The 20,312-nt window shown below is 40.6% G+C and overlaps 1 protein-coding gene across 4 annotated transcripts in view; it reads right to left on the bottom strand.

Moving 5' to 3' along the window:
• zmp:0000001168 (signal-induced proliferation-associated protein 1) overlaps positions 1-20,312 on the bottom strand; it is a 53,916-nt gene that overhangs the window by 15,777 nt on the left and 17,827 nt on the right. For all 4 annotated transcript variants that reach the window (XM_047378789.1, XM_047378788.1, XM_047378791.1 and 1 more), the window contains 9 exons: positions 13,901-15,490; positions 12,789-12,913; positions 12,513-12,701; positions 10,275-10,449; positions 9,883-9,986; positions 4,638-4,795; positions 3,013-3,622; positions 2,172-2,446; positions 1,213-1,611 (listed from right to left, as the gene is read on the bottom strand). In XM_047378789.1, the coding sequence (XP_047234745.1) occupies positions 1,213-1,611; positions 2,172-2,446; positions 3,013-3,622; positions 4,638-4,795; positions 9,883-9,986; positions 10,275-10,449; positions 12,513-12,701; positions 12,789-12,913; positions 13,901-15,017 (3,152 nt within the window). In that variant the 5' untranslated portion in view covers positions 15,018-15,490. The remainder of the gene's footprint in view (positions 1-1,212; positions 1,612-2,171; positions 2,447-3,012; positions 3,623-4,637; positions 4,796-9,882; positions 9,987-10,274; positions 10,450-12,512; positions 12,702-12,788; positions 12,914-13,900; positions 15,491-20,312) is intronic.

Here is a 20,312-nt window from a genome sequence, read left to right as displayed (position 1 = left end):
TAAACAGACTGCAGGTTCCTTGAGGCCTAAGGTTAATCTGCTTTATACATGGCAAAAGCATTTTTTTGTATTTTGGATCATGGACCTCAGGTGTCCAAGTTTCATCAATCTAGCTGGTGGTTCAAGATGTAGTTGAAGACTTTGGATGTCGTCTTCTTTGTTCATTGTGTTATGTAACTCAGGAACTCTCATTTTAAATCCAAGGTGAGGAGCCTCCAGACATCAAAAAGCCATCCCGCTGTAGGCGCTTCCTGTTTTATCCTGGGGATTCTTGTGTAAGCAGCTGAAAAAATTGGGTTTGAATGCTTGAAAATCTTTGTCTTTTTCAACATTTGGGTATAGAACTAGGCTGTAAACCAGTGAGAGACTCATACACATTTTATACAAGTTATACTTTACCCGCTTAGAAAATACTTCTTTTTCATTAAACTTCACCTTTTTGCCTTATTAAGTAGATTGTAGAATAGTTAGAGTTAGTATCTTTGGTTCTATCTTTGCTTATTTCTTTTTAACTAAACAAATCATTAGAAAAATGATGCCATTTTCAAATGGGGAGATAAAGAATGAATCCTTTTTGATAAATTATAATATAGATTATGAGGATGATTGATTTCTGTGCATTAACATATCACCGCTAAAAATGAGACAACAGCCCTATCCTTGCAGTTAGCTCATTTTAAAACATTTTGCAAACATTTTGTTAAAAACTTTTAGTAATTATCATCACAGATTAATTAGAGAAAATAATAAACAATTTATTGTGAAAAAAAAAACCTCCTAAATGATTCCATATTTTGTGACTTAATGGAAGGTTTTGAAGGACATGTTCAGGTCGTCCAATATTAGCACTTTAACATTGAAAATAATTTTCTTGATAACTTGATAAGTTAATAATGAGTGAATTCTCTTTAATATAATAATAATTATCTTTAACTTCTGGTCACTGCATGTCAGCTGCTGTCAGGGTGACGAACCATGTGGGAATTTCAAGTTGCCGCACCTTGGTCTGGCCATGATAAAAAATCCTTCAAAAATATTCAGGATCCAGACGGTGCTCAGCATCATCACCAAAATCTAATCATTTGTCCCTTGTCCTAACACACACCTTGTCTGAAAATTTCATCCAAATCTGTATATAAAAAAACCAACACTGTCAAAAACAACCTCCTTGGTGAAGGTAACAAAATGTTGCAGATATTTAATGAGACTTACCCATCACAGCTGTCTGTGTCTGTGTAGGAAAGCTGTTTCTCCAAAGAAAAACTGCGGGTGAGCTGTGAGACGCTGACCTCTTCGATTTGATTGGTTGGCTGGTCCTGCAGAGATGTAGCCCTCAACAAAGGTAAGTAGGGCGGTCCAAGGAGCGGGCCTTGACTTCCCTCGTTTTGATGTCTATCACATGGCTGCTCCCTGCCTCCTTCCATCTTCAACTCCTCCTCAATGAGCTCCTCCTCGTTGATCCTGTCCGCCTTTAGATGGTCCTCCATCTTCTGCTCCTGTTCCTCCTTTTCATCTTCCTTTTCATCCACCACCCAGGCCACTCCTGACTGATCCTCGCCGGATTTGCACTCCGCATCCTTGATGGCTTTCTGGTAAAGCTCAGAGAAACTTCTGTAAAGCAAAAACAGAACTCCCAAGCTTAATTGCGTTATACCTTATAAATGGATCAAAAAGAAGTTAAAGCAGAGAGATTCTTCTGAGCTGCCACTTTATGACACATAATTGTGATAATTTATGTTTTGTGCCTCAGAACGAGCAAGGCTGGGTTGAATATAAATAAATCAGGGGTCTTCTCTCCTGCCAGCTTCATAATGTTGTTTGGAGCTGAAAGCAGTAGAGATGTCTGGTTTAATAATGTCTTATTTTATCCAAACAACAGTGTTCACAGCTGTTTCCACCCTCTCTATGCTTCCAGTTAAGCAGAAATGTCCTGGTTACAGTAGGCCAGGCTGTGTCAGTGTGATTAGACATCATTAAAAAGGATTTACTGGTTGTTGGCCAGCTGACTACAGGCTGTCATTAACAGCAGAGAGAGCTGTGACCTGTCCCTGACTCTTGTCTTTTTCTGAAACGTCTTGTACCGCTATCTCCCTCCAACTCATTTTCCATCTTCACCCCTACTTTCTTAAGTCACAGTCTGTCTCTGATAGGATCAAAGACTCCTTTCTCACCTGCGAGGTTTGCCGTTCTCATCTGGTGGGATGACGGTGATGTGGATCTTGTGTGCTGTGCGGAGAAGCCTGCTCCTCTCCTCAGGGCTTAAGTGAACCAGGGAATGCCCGCACAGTCTCACCACGCGAGCCCAGAGCTGCACCCCTCCGCTCTCGGCGTAGCAGAACCTCTGCAGGTCGGTCACAAAGCCCTCCTCATTCATCAGGAAGCCGGGCTGCCCCACTCCGTCCCGCAGCGGGGTGACCTCCAGTGCCTTGCAACCCCGTGTGACGAGCTAAAGGAAAAACAGACCAAGATAAATGAATCATGTATACAGTATCTTGAACATATTCCCATTTTGTCACCTTATATCCACAAACTAACTCTGGAGGAGCTGCAGAAATCCACAGCTCGGGTAGAAGAATCTATCAACAAAACTAGTCTTAGTCACGCCATAAATCTGGCCTTGTGGAAGAGTTTGAAGAGGAGAGCCATTGTTGAAATTAAGCCATAAGAAGTTTTGTTTGCAGTTTGCCCCAAAACATGTAGAGAACACAGCAAACATGTGGAGTAAGATGTTGTGGTCAGATGAGATCAAACTTGGTTCAACAAAGTATTTATCAGTGGGGACTAAATCCAAATGCACAGCACATTTTTCATATTTTTATTTGTAAAACATTTGAAAATCATGACTCATTTTTGTATTTTTCCTCTACTTTTTGTTGGTCTAGCTGGCACATCGAATCCTGAAGGTTGTGGTTGTAACATGACAAAATGTGAAAATGTTAAACAGCTATCAATACTTGGGCATATCAATGTTTAGGAGACCCAGTGTAAAATTTTCAAACAAAAACCATCTACCTCAAGTCTTTGCACCACTTCTTTTATGTCCTCTGTCTGGCTGTCCAACATACTAATCGATACAGATTCCCCGCGTTCATAGAAGATATCTAAACAGGGCCCCCCGTCCTTTGTTACTGTCACCGCCTTCCATCCGATGACATCTCGACAGGAGCAGTTAAACACCACCCGGCGACTCCCCCTCTCAATGAGCACCACCGACTCTGCTGACACCCCGAGCAGACAGGGAAGGTTCTGCTGCTCAATGGACTCCAAGTCATCTCTGCTGTTGATCATCACCGCCCACACCAGCGCGCCGGCGCTGTGCAGTTCAGCTCCTTTTGCGCCCTTCATCTTGTCTTTACGCTTGCCCCCCAGAGAGAGGAGGGGAAACTTGGTGGAGGAGTCAATGGGCGTGGTGGTCACATAGTTCTCCGCCAGGTCCTTCAAGTATTCCTGCCGCGTGCGGGTGGCCATGGAGCGAAACTTCTCTGATTTCTCTGCAGCATTCTCAGCATTTACTACCTTTGCCAGAAGGAAGTCTCTGAAGGCAGGCGAGCGAGGGAAGCAGGCACCCTTGGGAAACAGGGGCCCAAATAATGGGATGTCTTTGGAGCGTGTCACAGCCACTCTGAGAGAGGAAAAGAGAAATGAGAGAGTAATAGTGCAAAACGTTCAGTAGAAACACTCGATCTGTCCTGTTTTCAGTGCAGGAGCAGAGGAGTGTTGTCTCCTGAGCTGCCTCGCACCTTCAATGATGTGCCTATTACACCAATAGTAACAGCCAACCTAATGCTGACTCCCAACATGGTGACAAAAAGAGTGTGAATTCTATATTTTCCTCAGACTTTACTTTTTTCCATTTCTTATTAACAAATTAAACCAGCTGTTTACAAAACAGCCTAAAAATATATATTTTTTTATATGTCCGACATTAAATTAACTAAACTTTTTCTATTTAAGGTCAGTTAAGATTACCAGTGTTAATTCCACTTGTAAAATGCAAATAGTGACTAGAATGTTTTGAGATTTTATTCTTTTACCCTCTTCAGATTCAGAAGTTTATATAAATACAGTTTGTCATACAAATTGTACGCCTCGGGTCAAATGTTTTGGGTAGCTTACTGGAATTTTGGCCCTTTCCTCCTGACTAAACTGGTTTAACTGGATCATGTTTGCCCAAAAAACCTTCTTCGCACAGGGCCTGTTTATGGCCTTCTTACGATGTTGTTTTTCAATATTTCCACATATTAGTCTTTCCTCATGATTCCATCTATTTTGTGAAGAGCACCAATTCGTCCTGCAGTAAGACCCCCAAACAACATTTTGCTACCACCCCTGAACTTCACAGTAGGGATGGTGTTCTTAGGCTTGCAAGCTTTCTCTTTGATTCCTACAAATGTAACGATGGTCATTATGACCAAACACATTTTAGTTTCATAGCGCATTTGCAAACTTTAATCTGGCCTTTTTATGGTGCTTTTGGAGTAATGCCGTCTTCCCTGGCGCAAGACTGTGGAAAATGACACTATCTTACCAGCCTCAGCTAGAATCCCCACAAGGTCCAATGCTTTAGTTCTGGGGCTCATATGCACATTTTGCACCAAAACGTGTTTTGACGGTGACAGAACAGCAGCAAGAATCACCTGTAGTAGGTGTGGTCGGTGCCGGGCTCGTGAACCTGAATGATGATGAAGACGTGCTGGAAATGTGAGCGGATGGACTTTGGAGTGAAGGGCAGGGCGCCTGGCTCTTGGAACACGATTGTCACGATGTCGTTTCCAATGTGTCGCTTCCTCAGCAGCTGATCAGAAAAAACGCATGACACAGAGACAAGAGTTAAACAAGGTCATTACACATCACTAGACAATCCTACTTTATACAATAATGGTAACCATGTTTTACAAAACAAACTTATTGGATCCATACTGGGAAATAATTTGTATTTCTCCACAAAGTTTAGCTTCTGATATCTGTACTCCAGAATTGCTCTTGGTCAATAGATATCTCATTAACAATGTATAACTCACTTAACTTAAGAAAAAAGTTCATATTTGGTTCCCAGCACCAGTTAGTTTTATTAAGCCAAGATAAGATATTGGACGCCTAGAGTGGTCTTGACATTACGTCTGCTACACACAAAAACCTGCTGGGTTCCCTTTTGGTTGACCATAATTTATTTGCACTTTAGCTCAATAAATTGAGGTTGCTGGTGCTCTGCATGCAACTTAAACCAAGAACACACTACACAACTTTTACAGACTTTGCAAATTTTACAAATAAATTGGAGTTCACACTGACAGACTGGTATCACCAGACATTTGAGGGTCAAACACTTAAAAACAGAGCCTGCTGAAGGATCGCAAACTATAGGATTTGTCACCGTGGCCGACTGAATGCATCAAACGCTCGCCGTCACATAGTTTAGAGGGAAAACTACAACAGTTGGTGGCGGTAATAGAAGATATTCTCAGAATTTGGAAAGACTGTATTTCTTTTCTGCTCCCCCATAAAATGAAAGAGATGTAACTGAAAATGGTCAATAGAATTTATTGCATTTTATAATTTTTTGAAAATGTTTTTTATTAGTATTTGTTTTTTTTTTTTAGTACGCTCATGTTGACATTTTTAAACTTTTCTTTTTATGTGTGTTTGACAAACCACACATAAAACCAGTGGCAAAATACCTGTATTTATTTTATAAATCACTTATACTTGTTAATCTAAAATCAGGTTCATGTTTATGTCTGAAATATGAAATGTTTTGTTTATTTTAAATAAAGCTCTTCATTTTTTTAATTTTAGACACATATGAGTGTCATCTCTCTTTTGTGTGATTTTTTGCTTCTTTTTTATCATTAGGCATTCTGCTCAATCTGAGACTGTAATATAATTAGCTAATTAATCGTTTGTATTATGCCCACTGTAGTTTTGCACTTATGTGTACACTGCTCAAAAAAATAAAGGGAATCCTTAAACAACACGATATAACTCCAAGTAAATCAAACTTCTGTGAAATCAAACTGTCCACTTAGGAAGCAACACTGATTGACAATCAATTTCACATTCTGTTGTGCAAATGGAAAAGACAACAGGGGGAAATCTTTGGCGATTAGCAAGACACACTCAATAAAGGAGTGGTTCTGCAGGTGGGGACCACAGACCACTTCTCAGTACCTATGCTTTCTGGCTGATGTTTTGGTCACTTTTGAATGTTGGTGGTGCTTTCACACTCGTGGTAGCATGAGACGGACTCTACAACCCACACAAGTGGCTCAGGTAGTGCAGCTCATCCAGGATGGCACATCAATGCGAGCTGTGGCAAGAAGGTTTGCTGTGTCTGTCAGCGTAGTGTCCAGAGCCTGGAGGCGCTACCAGGAGACAGGCCAGTACACCAGGAGACGTGGAGGAGGCCGTAGGAGGGCAACAACCCAGCAGCAGGACCGCTACCTCTGCCTTTGTGCACGGAGGAACAGGAGGAGCACTGCCAGAGCCCTGCAAAATGACCTCCAGCAGGCCACAAATGTGCATGTGTCTGCACAAACGGTTAGAAACCGACTCCATGAGGATGGTATGAGGGCCCGACGTCCACAAATGGGGGTTGTGCTCACAGCCCAACACCGTGCAGGACGCTTGGCATTTGCCAGAGAACACCAGGATTGGCAAATTTGCCACTGGCGCCCTGTGATCTTCGCAGATGTAAGCAGGTTCACACTGAGCACATGTGACAGACGTGACAGAGTCTAGAGACACCGTGGAGAGTGATCTGCTGCCTCCAACATCCTTCAGCATGACCAGTTTGGCAGTGGGTCAGTAATGGTGTGGGGTGGCATTTCTTTGGAGGACCGCGCAGCCCTCCATGTGCTCGCCAGAGGTAGCCTGACTGCCATTAGGTACCACGATGAGATCCTCAGACCCCTTGTGAGACCATATGCTGGTACGGTTGGCCCTGGGTTCCTCCTAATGCAGGACAATGCTAGACCTCATGTGGCTGGAGTGTGTCAGCAGTTCCTGCAAGATGAAGACCTTGAAGCTATGGACTGGCCCGCCCGTTCCCCAGACCTGAATCTGATTGAGCACATCTGGGACATCATGTCTTGCTCCATCCACCACAGACTGTCCAGGAGTTGGTGGATGCTTTAGTCCAGGTCTGGGAGGAGATCCCTCAGGAGACCATCCACCGTCTCATCAGGAGCATGACCAGGCGTTGTAGGGAGGTCATACAGACACATGGAGGCCACACACAATACTGAGCCTCATTTTGACTTGTTTTAAGGACATTACATCAAAGTTGGATCAGCCTGTAGTGTTTTTTTCCACTTTAATTTTGTGTGTGACTCCAAATCCAGGCCTCCATTGGTTAATAAATTTGATTTCCATTGATGATTTTTGTGTGATTTTGTTGTCAGCACATTCAACTTTGTACAGAACAAAGTATTCAATGAGAATATTTCATTCATTCAGATCTAGGATGTGTTTTTTTTATGAAAATACTTTTTTCTAATTAGCTTCTTGCTACCTTGCTGCATTTGGGTCTCCGTCAAAACCTGACCAACCTTGGGTGAAAAGTTATGACCGAGTTTATTTGGCTGTTGAATAAACAACCCAACAAGCGCCATTTTCAACTAAACTACAGTCTGATTTTACTGAAGCTCAGGATGAAATTAAAAGTAATTAGAAGAATAGTAAGATGGTAAAATTATGCTGTAGAATAATAATAATGTTACTGGGTTCTGTTAATGAGTTCAGTTTAAACTAGAGAACCAGTTTATTTACTCCAGTTAACATTAGTCTTTTAGTTGCTTTATAGGTTGCCGCAAACTAGTGCTAGCTATGCTCAGTCTTCACAGTTTGACCATAGAATTGATCATAAATGTATAAATATACAAGGTTAAGGATATTTGTTCCAAACTCAACCATTTACCAATGATCCATGCATGCTTTGGTAACTGGATTTTCTGTGGTTATTTGATTTTTGTTGAGTCGCTTTTCTTTTTTTTTGCTGTGAAAAATGTATGAGCTTTTTGTTTTCTGATTTAAAATAATTAAAAAACATAAAATAATTTGCAGAAATACAAGAATTTTATCACTATGGGAGAAACGGTATAGAAAATGACTGACTGACTCACTGACAAGAATTTTATCTACAAAATTAACTTAGAGCAAGGAAACATTTTTAAGAAAAGATGCATTTTTTATTGTATGTGAGCACCATATTGAAAACAGTATTTGCATACATGGCCAGGGCTGTGATATCACTGGGGAATGCACAATTTATTTAGTGTCCGTTAAGATGTGGAGAAAACTTGGGAAAAAGGACTTTTTGTTTCCTTTTGCTGGTGATTTTAGATTTCATATTTTTTTAAATCTATAAGGAAAGTAAAACACAATTTAAATTTCTTCTCATTTGCTCTTTGACCACACAAATGAACAATGCCTTGTGTATCAAAACAATATTTTTGTATTTTCAAAAATTCTATCAACCTCTTCCTTATTGTAGCTTCTGATTATAAAATCCAATTACAAAAACATGCACCAACTATTTACTATCTTTTTTTTAAATCCATCCCAATTTAAAACATTCACATGAACAATGGAGTAAGTGGAGCAACTGCTCCCCAAATTTTTACTGGGGGAGGAGCAAACTCTCCCTTTTTCTAACCCAAAGAGATGTGATCCCTCAGTGCAGTGAATCAAACTCGCTCGGTTCAGCTGTGCCTCGAAATAAGGTATTTTTCTATCCAAATTTGCTCCCCTTATTTATATGATAATCAGGCAGCCATAATCCAGGTTATTGGTTATTCTATCAGCAGAGAAAATGAATTGGTATTACTGTTGTACTTTGACCTCACAAGTCACAAACAGACACATAACATTAAGACTTGATATGTCTATTTTAAATAATGTCTTATCGATAAAGACAAAATCAAATAAAGGGGTTTTATTATTTGAATATAAAAAAACAAAAACAAATGAAATTTGTCTTATATTTAAACTGTGGGTTTACTTGGTCAACCTATTTATATTTTTTTATGTTGAATAACAAAGCTTTTAATCTATATGAGGATGAAATTTCCAGTTCCTTTGTAAATGACAGCAAACAGGCTTAAACCACAGGTTGCACACATATCTGAACAGGAAGCACGCTGCCTGTGAGGCAACAGTAAAAACCATGAAGGTGGGAGTGAAGACTGGGCGGCAGGAACTTATTTATGCTTGTTTCAGAGGCTTTTCTAATGCATCTGGCAAAGCAAGACAGTCTGAACAGAGAAGTCTGCACAGACACCGATGGAATGTTGTAAAGACATGAGAGTAATTCTATGAAACCTAAATGACTGACAGGAACAATTATGCTGCAATATAAAAAGGAGTCAGAAAAATATGCAGATTTATTTCTATAAATTACATTATGGTTGAAAAGCTTATTTTAGTAATTCAATTCAAAGTGAAAGTCAAATACATTTATTACACAGACAAAGGGATAGATACAAGCATTTATTTCTACTAATTTAGAGGACTATGGCTTAGAGTTAATGAAAACCAAAAATTTCAGTTTCTACATGAAAATTTAAATATTACCCAAAATCAATTTAAAGAAGGTTTCTAATACAAACAGGTTGTTTGATCGGAAAATATGTCTATGTGTTGCCCAAGGACATTTTTTCCACTACAATTTTTTTTCTTCCACTCAACTTTCCACCTTTGTGGCTTTCACCTCTGGAGGATGTCAACGACTACATGCATGAGTGTGTGGGCCATAACATGACATTTCTGTAATATAAATCCTTTTCTATTGGTCTTCTGCCATATTCAAATTTTCTCATAAACTGAATTTAAGGTTATAAACCATAATCCCCAAAATTTGTCTGATCTCTGTTAGGCTTATCTCACCTGCTGCGTGTTGTTGGCTGTATAGGGAAGCATGGTGGACACATGAAACATGATCTCATAGTCCTGATAGCGTGTGTAGAGGGAATGTGTTCCAGTAGAGTCAGCTGTAATCGTACAAAAACACAGAAACAGACAGGGTGAGCAGTCAGTCATCATCTCCAAGATGAAAACACAAACTGCAACAGCCCAGCTGAAATCTGAAGAGAAGAAAGCTTGGACATAATCAGCAATGACTGCGCTGTTTCTCACTCATTACTCAGATTACATGAGGCGAGATAGGAGTTATCTCAGCCTTTCAGTGGGACACTGATGCCCTTTGGATACCGCCACTGCGACAAAGTGAGATGCAGCTAATAGATCGGGGGGGCAGCACGAGTGTGAGAGCAGCTCACTCTTGTTATCCAGCTGAGCTCGGTATTTCTCCCAGCCCTTCAGCCGCACCCGCTCTCCGAGCAGATCCAGGAACTCCTCGAACGCTGGCCCGGAGCTCTCGTTGTTGTACATGTCCTCCTCGGAGCTCTGTCCGGTCCGGCAGTACATTACTCCAACCTTCCTCTGAAAATTCAGCTGCACAGAAAAGAGAGAGGTCCAAACACTTTAACACAGATTCAGATTTACATGCTTCTGCAATAGACTCAACCTTATCTTTTGGCTCATTCTAATTTGGATTCCTTTAAAACAGACTAACATTATTTGAAAGAGAGCATTTCTTTATTATTTGCACGTTTTCAAATAAATACACAAAACCCTTTATAATGCTTCTTACTTAAACAAATGCAGCACAAAAGGTTCAAGCTGCCTTTAGTTCGGTCAGTACTTTCACTTTTTTGTCAACTTCTGTTATTCAAAGAACAGGCATAAAATAATCTTGAAATCTGATAAAACTGGTCTCAAGATTTTACATTCAGAATAAAAGACTTAAAGAAAATAAAAAAACAGGTAACAATAGTATAGGCTTTTGTGACAAATTTAGCTAATTTAGATTTTAAGAACCTTTGAATGTTAAAAAGAAAAGGTGAAATTGAAATGACTTCATTTTGAAGAACAAATACTTTATCATCCCAACAGGGAAATTTCGCTCAGCGAGTGAACGCACAACCCTGCCCATTTACATCGACTTATTAAACAAACAAACAAAACAGAAACTATTCAAGTAAAATACATAATCTCCATCAAAACACAATTAAAAGCAGACAAGCCTCCGCAGCGCATGGCACCTGTGCATACTACTTAATTACGCACCAGGGTTATCCGGTCTCCAAAGATACAATAAATGCATCAACATCTTCTCATAAAACAAACACCAAAGTTCTACCAGCTCTTTTGGTTGACAAATGATTGGTTTAGTGGTCCAGTTAGAAGTTTATATACAGTACACTAATCACTGGCATGAATATCATATTAATTGAAGGGTTTAAATTATGTATTATGTATAACCCAGGAAAAAGATCAACAATCAACAAATAACTTCTCTGAATTTTAGATCGATTTATTTAATCGCCCCAAGTAATAAGGAAAGTCTATGCATTTTAAATAGGGTTAAGCTCAGCCTATTCTAGTTGTTTTATAGTAACCTATTTTATCCATTCGAAAACCAGTTGAGATGTGTGTTTAGGAAACTGTCACCCTAAAATGAAAAGAAATGAGTTAGAATGATCAGGAACAAGCAAGGAACCACAAAGGCTCAGGCCTGCAATGATCTAGAAGGTTTTGGATCACCTGTGTGACTGTCAACAGTAAATCAAGTTTTCTTCACCATGGACTGAGAGAGAACACACCAAGAAAGAAACCACTCTCTCCAATCCACACCTTTAAGCTCGATTTAAATTTGTAGCTGTCCACATGGACAAGACATAAATCTTTTGAAGAGCTGGTTTTATGGTCTGATGAGGGGGAGGACTGAGCTATTTGGGCACAGTGACAAAAAAACTTTACAGATCTAGTTGTTAAGCATGGTGTTGTTAGCATCATACTAAGTCACTGTTTCACTGCTACTGGTGCATTGCTGAAAATGGATTAAAAAAAAATGAAAAAGATGGACGAGTGCCTGAAATGTTTTCAACTTTATTTCAAATCAACATTAAGATAGTTGAAACCCATGCTACAGTTAACTGTTCTGGCAGGACCATGGTCCCAGATACAAATTTAACTGGTTTTGGAACAGAAAAAGCTAGGAATGGCCCCCAACCTCAATCTCATTGAAGAAAATTGTGTAAACAATGCTTACAGCTGGGTCTATGCCAGAAAACCAACCCATTTAAATGAACACCCAAGACAGAATGAAGCCAGAAGCTTATTGATGCAATTAAAAATGTGGGTGTATGTATATATATGAGCCTGTAATTTATAATTTAAAGCCTGAGTTAATATAATAAAAACCACATTACATTTTGCACTAAATTGTAATTTAAAAATGTATCAAAATTTTTTCTTGCACATTCATTTCTCCCTGAAAACAAAATAACTAAAGGCAAAAATGAATGAGATGCCTGTATGTAAAGTTCTAACCTTGCATGTAGACTTTGACATGACATAAACATAAAATGTCTTCAATGTTTAAAAACCGTCTCTCAGGTTGTCTGACAGTCCCTCGCAGCAGTCTCTGGTATCCCAGCTGTGGCGTTACTCACCCCCTGTTCGTCCAGCTTGAGCAGCGTGTCCCGGACCTTTGGGGAGTTCGAAGCCAAGCGGAGGCAGTGCAGGTTGAGCTCAGGCATGATAAACTCCAGCAGCCTCTTGGGGGACAGACCCCTCGGGGTTGTGTGGCGAGCAGCGGAGGGCACAGACTCCTCCAGGATGGAGCCTCGCAGTGTCTTCATCTGAGGAGCGGATCCAGCAAATTAGTTTTACAACCTCTTAACTCGAGGAGAGCTGTTGGGGTGGGGGTACAAAATGAGAAAGTTTACCTCAGTGGTGCGGAAGATGATTCTATAATTATACTGAGCTCCACTGGATCCCTCTTTCTCATCTCGGCGGAAGCTGATGGCCACTGGGCCAAGGCGATCGTCAATCCCAAAGAAGTTCTGGTGTTCTGTAAGAAAATCACAGTTAAAGAGCACGGGCACAGTGAGGGAAATCAAAATATCACTCGTAGCACAAAAAGTATGAGATGGAGGTATCACTGAGTACTGAGTACTACTATGATGTTAAATTAACAAAAAGATATTTTCCAGGTGTAGCAACTAAAATGATGGCGATAACAATACAAAATATAAAACAATTTGTCAAATACTGAACCATCTGGGTAAAATTGTCGCAACACAAACAACTTACAAATAAAACCACTTATTCTAAAAATGCAGGCAGTAAAAATACCTGAAACACATAAATATATACATGAAAAACCTTATTAAATAAAGAAGTAGTAAAACCTTTAATTTTTCACACATCCTCATCGAATACTTTCACATACTAACAGAAGAAACTTCTGTATCCCGTATCTTCTTGACTAAAAACTAAATATTTAAACACACAGGCTAGTTTTAGCAAGACCCGAGGGAGAGTATGTGCACAAGAATTTAACATGAACAACATCAAAGTACTTTATTTATATAAAAGCACTAAGCAAGAAACAATATTTCATTAACCATGAGAGAACTATAGAATAAAAAACAAGTACTGTTTAGCTCCGAATTATCCTGATACAGTTACGCCCAAAATTATTCACACCCCAAGCAGATTTTGGGTTTACAGTTCTGGTGAAGTGAAGACTCCAGCAACACTTGAAATACTGAGGAATCGACCTTATTGAAAGACCAAAGCATTTCGGCTTGCGGCCTTCATCGGCATCCTCATGAAACATCAAACAGTGTGGGTTAATTTTTTTTTTCTAAAATCCTTCAATATTAGATCATGCTACTGCAACAACAGAGGATTTTAAAACAGATCTTTACTAGGGGTAACAAATTTGGCTGGCTCTTAATTGCTGCACACTTCCCCATGTTGTTACTGATTTTGAGTCCTTAACCAAACCAGATAAACTTAAAGCTCCTCAACAACACTGCAGTGTCTTACATACCTTTCAGGTAGAAATATTTGCGATAGTAATGCGCTCCCAGATCTGCGTGCTCTATGAAGTAGTTGCTTTTCCCCTGCAGCTGGATATTGCTCTCCCTGGGCTCCTCCAGGACAGACACTGCATCATTAGGGGTCCGCAGACTCGACCAGAACTCCCTCCTGCCAGGCGACCGACCCAGGCCCACCTGCTCCTCTCCTCCTGTCTCATTGCGGAAGTGTGGACAGCTGAGGAGCAGCTCATTATCGTTGCCATCACCTTCGTCCAGAAGCAATGACTGCTCCTGGTCATCAGTGTTCCCTCCGCTGCCTCCTCCTCCCAGTGCTGGTGAGGCAGGTGTGGACTGGGCAAGGGGGCGGAGCTGGGAGGCAGCCGAAGCCCCCGAGGTGATGTTCTTCTTGCGTCCGATGCTGTCCCTGTTTGTCGCAACCTCTGTGAGGTCGAACAGGATGCTCTGAACATCGTAGTGGGCAAAGTTCCTCACCCACGCTCCGCCTCCGAGGTGCTCGTAAGGGCCTTGTTGAAGGATTTGAGGGGGTGTAGGTTTGGACTTTTTACTAAGACCTTCAGGCTTCGGTGGCTTAGCAGGTTTTGGGGAGTCTCCAATGGACCTGGACAGATCTCGGAAGAACCCATCAGGCTCTGGAGGGTTGCCCTCCAATCCTAAAAGCAAAAAAGGGTCTTTAAAGCGGAGAGCACTTGGACTCAGGGGCCCCCGGTTCTCTCCACTCGGCTCCTGAGTTAGAGTTTGTCTCTCCAGTGACGATAGGCTGCCATACTCCCTGTGCAGATGAACACTTGAGTCTCCCTGAGTCCCCATACCCACTTTCTCACCAACTGCTCGGATTACTTTCCCTCCTGTTTTCCCAGACGAGTCCAAGTCTCCCAGGGTTACATCACTGTTGCTTCTTTGCATGATGTGGCCCCGCCCCACTGACCGCAGATTCAACCCCACACGGCTTGGAGTGAGGCTGCAGTCCACATCAGCACCGTCGCCGGGCCTCCTGGGAGGCCACTCCACCACTCCCGCTTCCCGTTTGGGGTCAAAATTGACAGTGGCGAGGGGAGGGCGCACATTCTGACGGCGAAACTTGCGGATGAAGAGGTCGTCGGACTGCATGGTGAATGAGAAATCAAAACTAATCTAACAATCTCCTCCCTGGAGCTTTCTGCTGTCGACAGCTAACTTGCTATCTTGGTGTCTGGGGTGCTGGTGTGAAACTGGGATCCTGAGTGTGAAAAGGAAAAACCCAGCTAAGTGAAAGCAACTATTATTTTCTCATTCACACCACTTAAGATGGATGAACTCTCTCGACCTCTGGGCTCTCATAGGCGCCTCTGTGGGATGCCACACTTCGTCAATGACTTCTTGAGTGAGAATGATGAAGACGGAAGGGAAACCGCACTGTTAGTCGGAGGAGTCCATCCACTTGTGCAGATGACCATTTAGTTTGAGTTAAACATACGAGGATCATCACTGGAGCCTATCTCTATGCCCTCTGTTTCAGAGAGGTGCTGTCTGTATCAAAATGTCAAACATGGCATCCACTGGTGAGCACTGCCCAGTGCCTGCAGCTGTCATCCATAGACCACCTGTGTGAAAAAATACAAAAAGAAATAGAATAGAATAGAATAGAATTCTTTATTTGTCATTGCTCCACATGGGTGCAACAAAATATTCAAAATAAAACAGAACAGAACAAAACAAAACAGTGCAAGCAAGTAGTGCAAATTAAAGAAAATAAATATTAAAAAGTTTAAAAAGTTGTAAAGTTATAAAAAGTTATAAAACAAAAGTTATAAGAAGGACTCTGCAAGTGGAAAAAATACTGTTTTAGCCTCTTACTCTTCATCCCCAACCTGCAGTATTGTTACCTTAACTGACACATTTTCCACTGGCTTTGCAATAGTATTCACATCCCTTGAACTTTACACATTTTGTCATGGTATAACTACAAACTTCAATGTGTTGTATCTCAATTTATGTGATAGACCAATACAAAGTGCCACATAATTGAAATGTTTCGTGTATTTTTGTTTTCAGCCCCCTTTAGTTTCTGTAAACATTAATGTTCAAGTCTAACCACAGATTTTCAATTTAACTTTTGAATTGAACTTTAACTAGGCCATTCTAACACAACCTAAATCACTCGTTTGTAGCTCTAGCTATATGTTTAGCATTGTCATCCTGTTGGAAGGTAAACCTCTGCACTGGTCTGAATTCTTTAACAGGCTTTCCTCTCTGTTTTGCCCTGTACATAGCTCCATCCATCTTTCTATCCACTCTAACCAGCTTCCCTGTCTCTGTTAAAGAAAAGCATCCCCACAGTATGATTCAGCCACCACCATGTTCAACTATGGGCATGGTGTTTTCGCAGCAATGGGCATTGTTAGTTCGCCACCACACATAATGGTTTGCATGTAAAAAAAAGTTACATTTTGGTCTGACCACAGCACCTTCTTCCATCTACTTGATGTTTTTACTACATGGCTTGTGGTAAGCTGCAAACCGGACTTCTTGTGGCTTTCTTTCAACAATGACCTCCATAAAAGCCAGCTAACTCTGGACGAGCTGCAGAATTACTGCTTCTCTATAAAATGTTCATCCTGCCCACCTTGTCAATTTATGTGGAAGGCCATATCTCGGTTGATTTTAGTTGTGCCAGTTGTGTCCATTTTTAAATGATGAAATGACCAGTGCATCGAGGTGTTCAAAGCTTTGGATATTGTTTTATAACCTAATCCTGCTTTAAACTTTTCACCAACTTTATCCCTCACTTGTCTGCTTTGTTCCTTAGTATTGATGAAGGTCTATTTAATAGCTAGGTGATGGAGATTTCTTGCACTAAATTTAGTTAAGGGATGCAAGAGTAAAGTGGATTAAAAACAAATGTATGGCATACTTTCAGATTATTACTTCTAATAACTTGTAAAAACCATATTTCCATTTCCCTTCCACTTCACAACTATTAACTACTTTGTGTTGGTCTATTACATAAAATCCCAATAAAATGTAATAGAATAGAACATAATGTTTGCGAGTTCCCAAGAAGGCTTTGTAAAAAAGATAAACAAGCATCGAAGGCCAACAATAACCCAGCAAGCAGCTCTGACATGTGTTTTATTGTGGTGTAATACTCCGTTCCTCTGTTTTCTCATTATTATTCTTTCCTTTAGTCACTTTCCGTTCTGAGGTTTCCCTAAATAGTTCAAACTTAAAACTCAGCACATGCTCACAATAGCCCCTATTAAAACAGGGGAGGGGGCCCTTCCTGGCTCATTGACAGTGTGCCAGCACACAAGAAAAATAAGTGCAAACCGCCTCGCTCCACCACATATGCTAACACACAAACAAACACTTTTTACTCCCCAACCAAATTCTGAAAAAGCACAAACACTAATTCAGATCCATGTAAATTTTGGTATTTTTGATAGAGTCATTTAAAACCCACATAATTGTGCAACCAATCACAAAACAGTGAGCTTCCCTTTTTTAACAAAACTCCTTAGAGGTTTTAGCAGCAACTTACCCTAAAAATGGGTTGTGCATTTGATAAAGAGGAGCCTGGTTCTGTCATCATTTATAACCCCTGCACTGTCTTCAACCAAACTTACGTCAATCAGCTCAAGCTGAAACCTTTTGTCACTGTCACTAAGGTACAAAGCTTCTTCCTGTCTGGCTTTTTCACATGCATCTTCCTCTTGTTAGCAGCCGTATAGAGAAGGTGCAGAGGTGCAGAGTAGCTACCAGCAAAAGCAAGACATGCACACGCAGCCAGCTGTGTTTCTGTCACCTGACAGGACAGCATATCAGGGAGATATCTTCTTAAATGAGTTTGTAGCTTCAGTTTGAGAACTTAATGTGACTTGTATTTGTTTTCAAAATGAAGGAAACTCCTACGAACGTGATAAAGTATACATGTCCTCACAATATGTGCAAACACCTACAAATAAACTCAGAGATAAATAAAAATAACAGAGTGAAAAGAGGAAGTGACAAGAAATCTTTGTGCCTACTTAAACACGCTCTCTATTCCCACACAGTCAGAAAACGCATTGATATGTGTTTTAATTTTTCAATGAATTGCCATTAAAGACTGGATGGTTCCTAGTTTCTGGAGAGCAGTTTATGTTTGATTTCAGTTCTTGACACTTTGCATTATTTGTTCACAAGAAATGAATGATTCCCAGTTACAATATACAGATACAGCTTTGCAAAATCATTAATTCCCTGTGAACCTTTTCACATGTGGCCACCTTAAAACCACAAACTTTAATGTATTTTCCAGCATATATGTCAAAGACCAACACAAACTAGTGCATAATTATGTGAAAGGGAAGTGAAATGAAAACAGCATGTGGGTTTCCAAACGTTTTCACAAATAAAACTGAAGTGTTTGTTGTGCATTTATTCTCAGTCTCTTTACTCACACCCCTAAATCCATAAAACATCCAGTGTAACCGTCTGTCTAGATTTATCTGTGTTCTTTCTCCATTGGATCAATTTAGACATTGCATATGTCTAAATAGCTCAGTCCTCCTAATAGCAGCTTTGACCAGCTTTCCTGTCTCTGTTGAAGAAAATCATCACCACAGCATGATGTTGCCATGCTGTTTGACCATTTGGATCATGTGTTCAGATGATATGCACTGTTAGCTTTGATTTATACCCCTCGATCAGCTTTACTGTCTGCTAGACCGTGGGCCTCTGTGATATAAATTTCACCATCTATACAACACCCTCCGGCCACTGTGCAGCCCACATTTTGGCTGACCGTGTTCACTGTGCGCTGCGGTCACAGCCTATATGGCTAAAAGCTTTAATGTTTCTAGTCCTGACATCAGATTAATAATATTTCTATAGAAAACAATGAATTACATAGAACATGTTGTTTGGGACCTTTTACTGATCCAGGCTTCTCTCCCCTTGTCGATCAAAGGAACTTCCTATAATGTGTGGTTTGCCATCTGACCGGCGAGCATTAGTTCACACAGAGCAGGCACTGTGCTCCGTCAATATGAAGCCAAGGCTCCTGAGGTTGAAAACCCACTCACGTTTCTCACGAGGAGCTCTCAGATGTTCTCAAACAGCATTACCAGTGCAGACTCATTCAATTTCTACCAGTGTGCAATGATACACTGCAGCATATTCTGCACGTTTCACAGGGTTGTTAAAAGCATCCAAGTCTAGAAGTGGGAGCACATTTTTGGCAGCAGTTTTTTTATTCTTGCTCAAAAATCACAAACACAAAAACAAAACTTCCAGTGTTGGCCAGAAACACTCCAACCAACAACAGACCCTGCACTCAACTTGGACATCCTCATCGTCCAACACCCTTGAACCGGTGTTTGTTTTTACAATGGTCTGTTTGAAGCATCCCTTCCTTGTGGTTTCGACTCCACCACAGCTTCAATATGACCCTGTTCACTTCACTGAGACATCAGGTTCACAACTGATGATGTTAGAGTCAGTGACCTGAGTTTTGTTTGGTAGTAATGATCACAAGGAAGATAACACAAACAAACAAGAAAGGAAAAAGATGCTCAAAATATATTCTAATGTTGTATTTTAGTGAAAGAGAAGCTTTTGTGTAAAAAATGTAACAAGTGTCATGTGGCAGGTATAATAAAGGTAGTGAACAAGTTTGTTGTTTTGGAAAGAAAGATTAAGACAGATAGCCCTCAAAGAATCTCTTTTTGAATCTCTAATTTGGTATAAAGATTTTTTTGTATCACGTCTGGACCAGTTGGTTGGTTTGAAGGTGGAGACTTGAACTGGTTTTGCTCCTACTTGTCTGGCATAAGCTTCTCCAATGGGCTAGATCAGTTTTCCTCCTGTAAGGCTCCTCTGAATTGTGGTGTTCCTCAAGGCTCCATCTTAGAAGCCATTCTGTTCTCCTTTTATCTGCTTCCTCTGGGGTCCATCTTTAGACAGTATTACCTGTCTTTCCATTGTTTTGCAGATGATGTGCAACTCTGTCTTCCACTGGAAGTCAGTCAGTAGGTAACCTGTTAAACTATTTAAAGGATGTTAAAACTTGGATGGAGCTTAATTTCCTTTACTTGAATGGAAATAAGACTGAGTTGATAGTTTCTGGGGAAACTGACTTCAGAGTGTAGCAGTGCAATTGCTGTCAGGAATCTTGGGGTAATTTTCGATAACTGCTTTAAATTTGATAAACAGGTTAGTGCAGTGGTCCAGTCATGCTTCTACTACTTAAGGTAGCCCTATCTACCCCATAGTGCCCTTGAAAGGGTAATTCACTGTTTTGGTACTTCTAGAATGGACTGCTCCAACTCTTTCTATACTCGGATGGACAACACTGGTCTTCAATTGTGCCCGTCTGCTGACTGGTAAGAGAAAACATGAGCATATTTCTCCAATATTGTCTTCCCAGCACTGGCTGCCTGTATG

This window comes from Girardinichthys multiradiatus, chromosome 11 (genome assembly GCF_021462225.1).
Source record: "Girardinichthys multiradiatus isolate DD_20200921_A chromosome 11, DD_fGirMul_XY1, whole genome shotgun sequence".
NCBI classification, from domain to species: domain Eukaryota; kingdom Metazoa; phylum Chordata; class Actinopteri; order Cyprinodontiformes; family Goodeidae; genus Girardinichthys; species Girardinichthys multiradiatus.
This window is presented reverse-complemented; position numbering and strand designations above follow the sequence as displayed.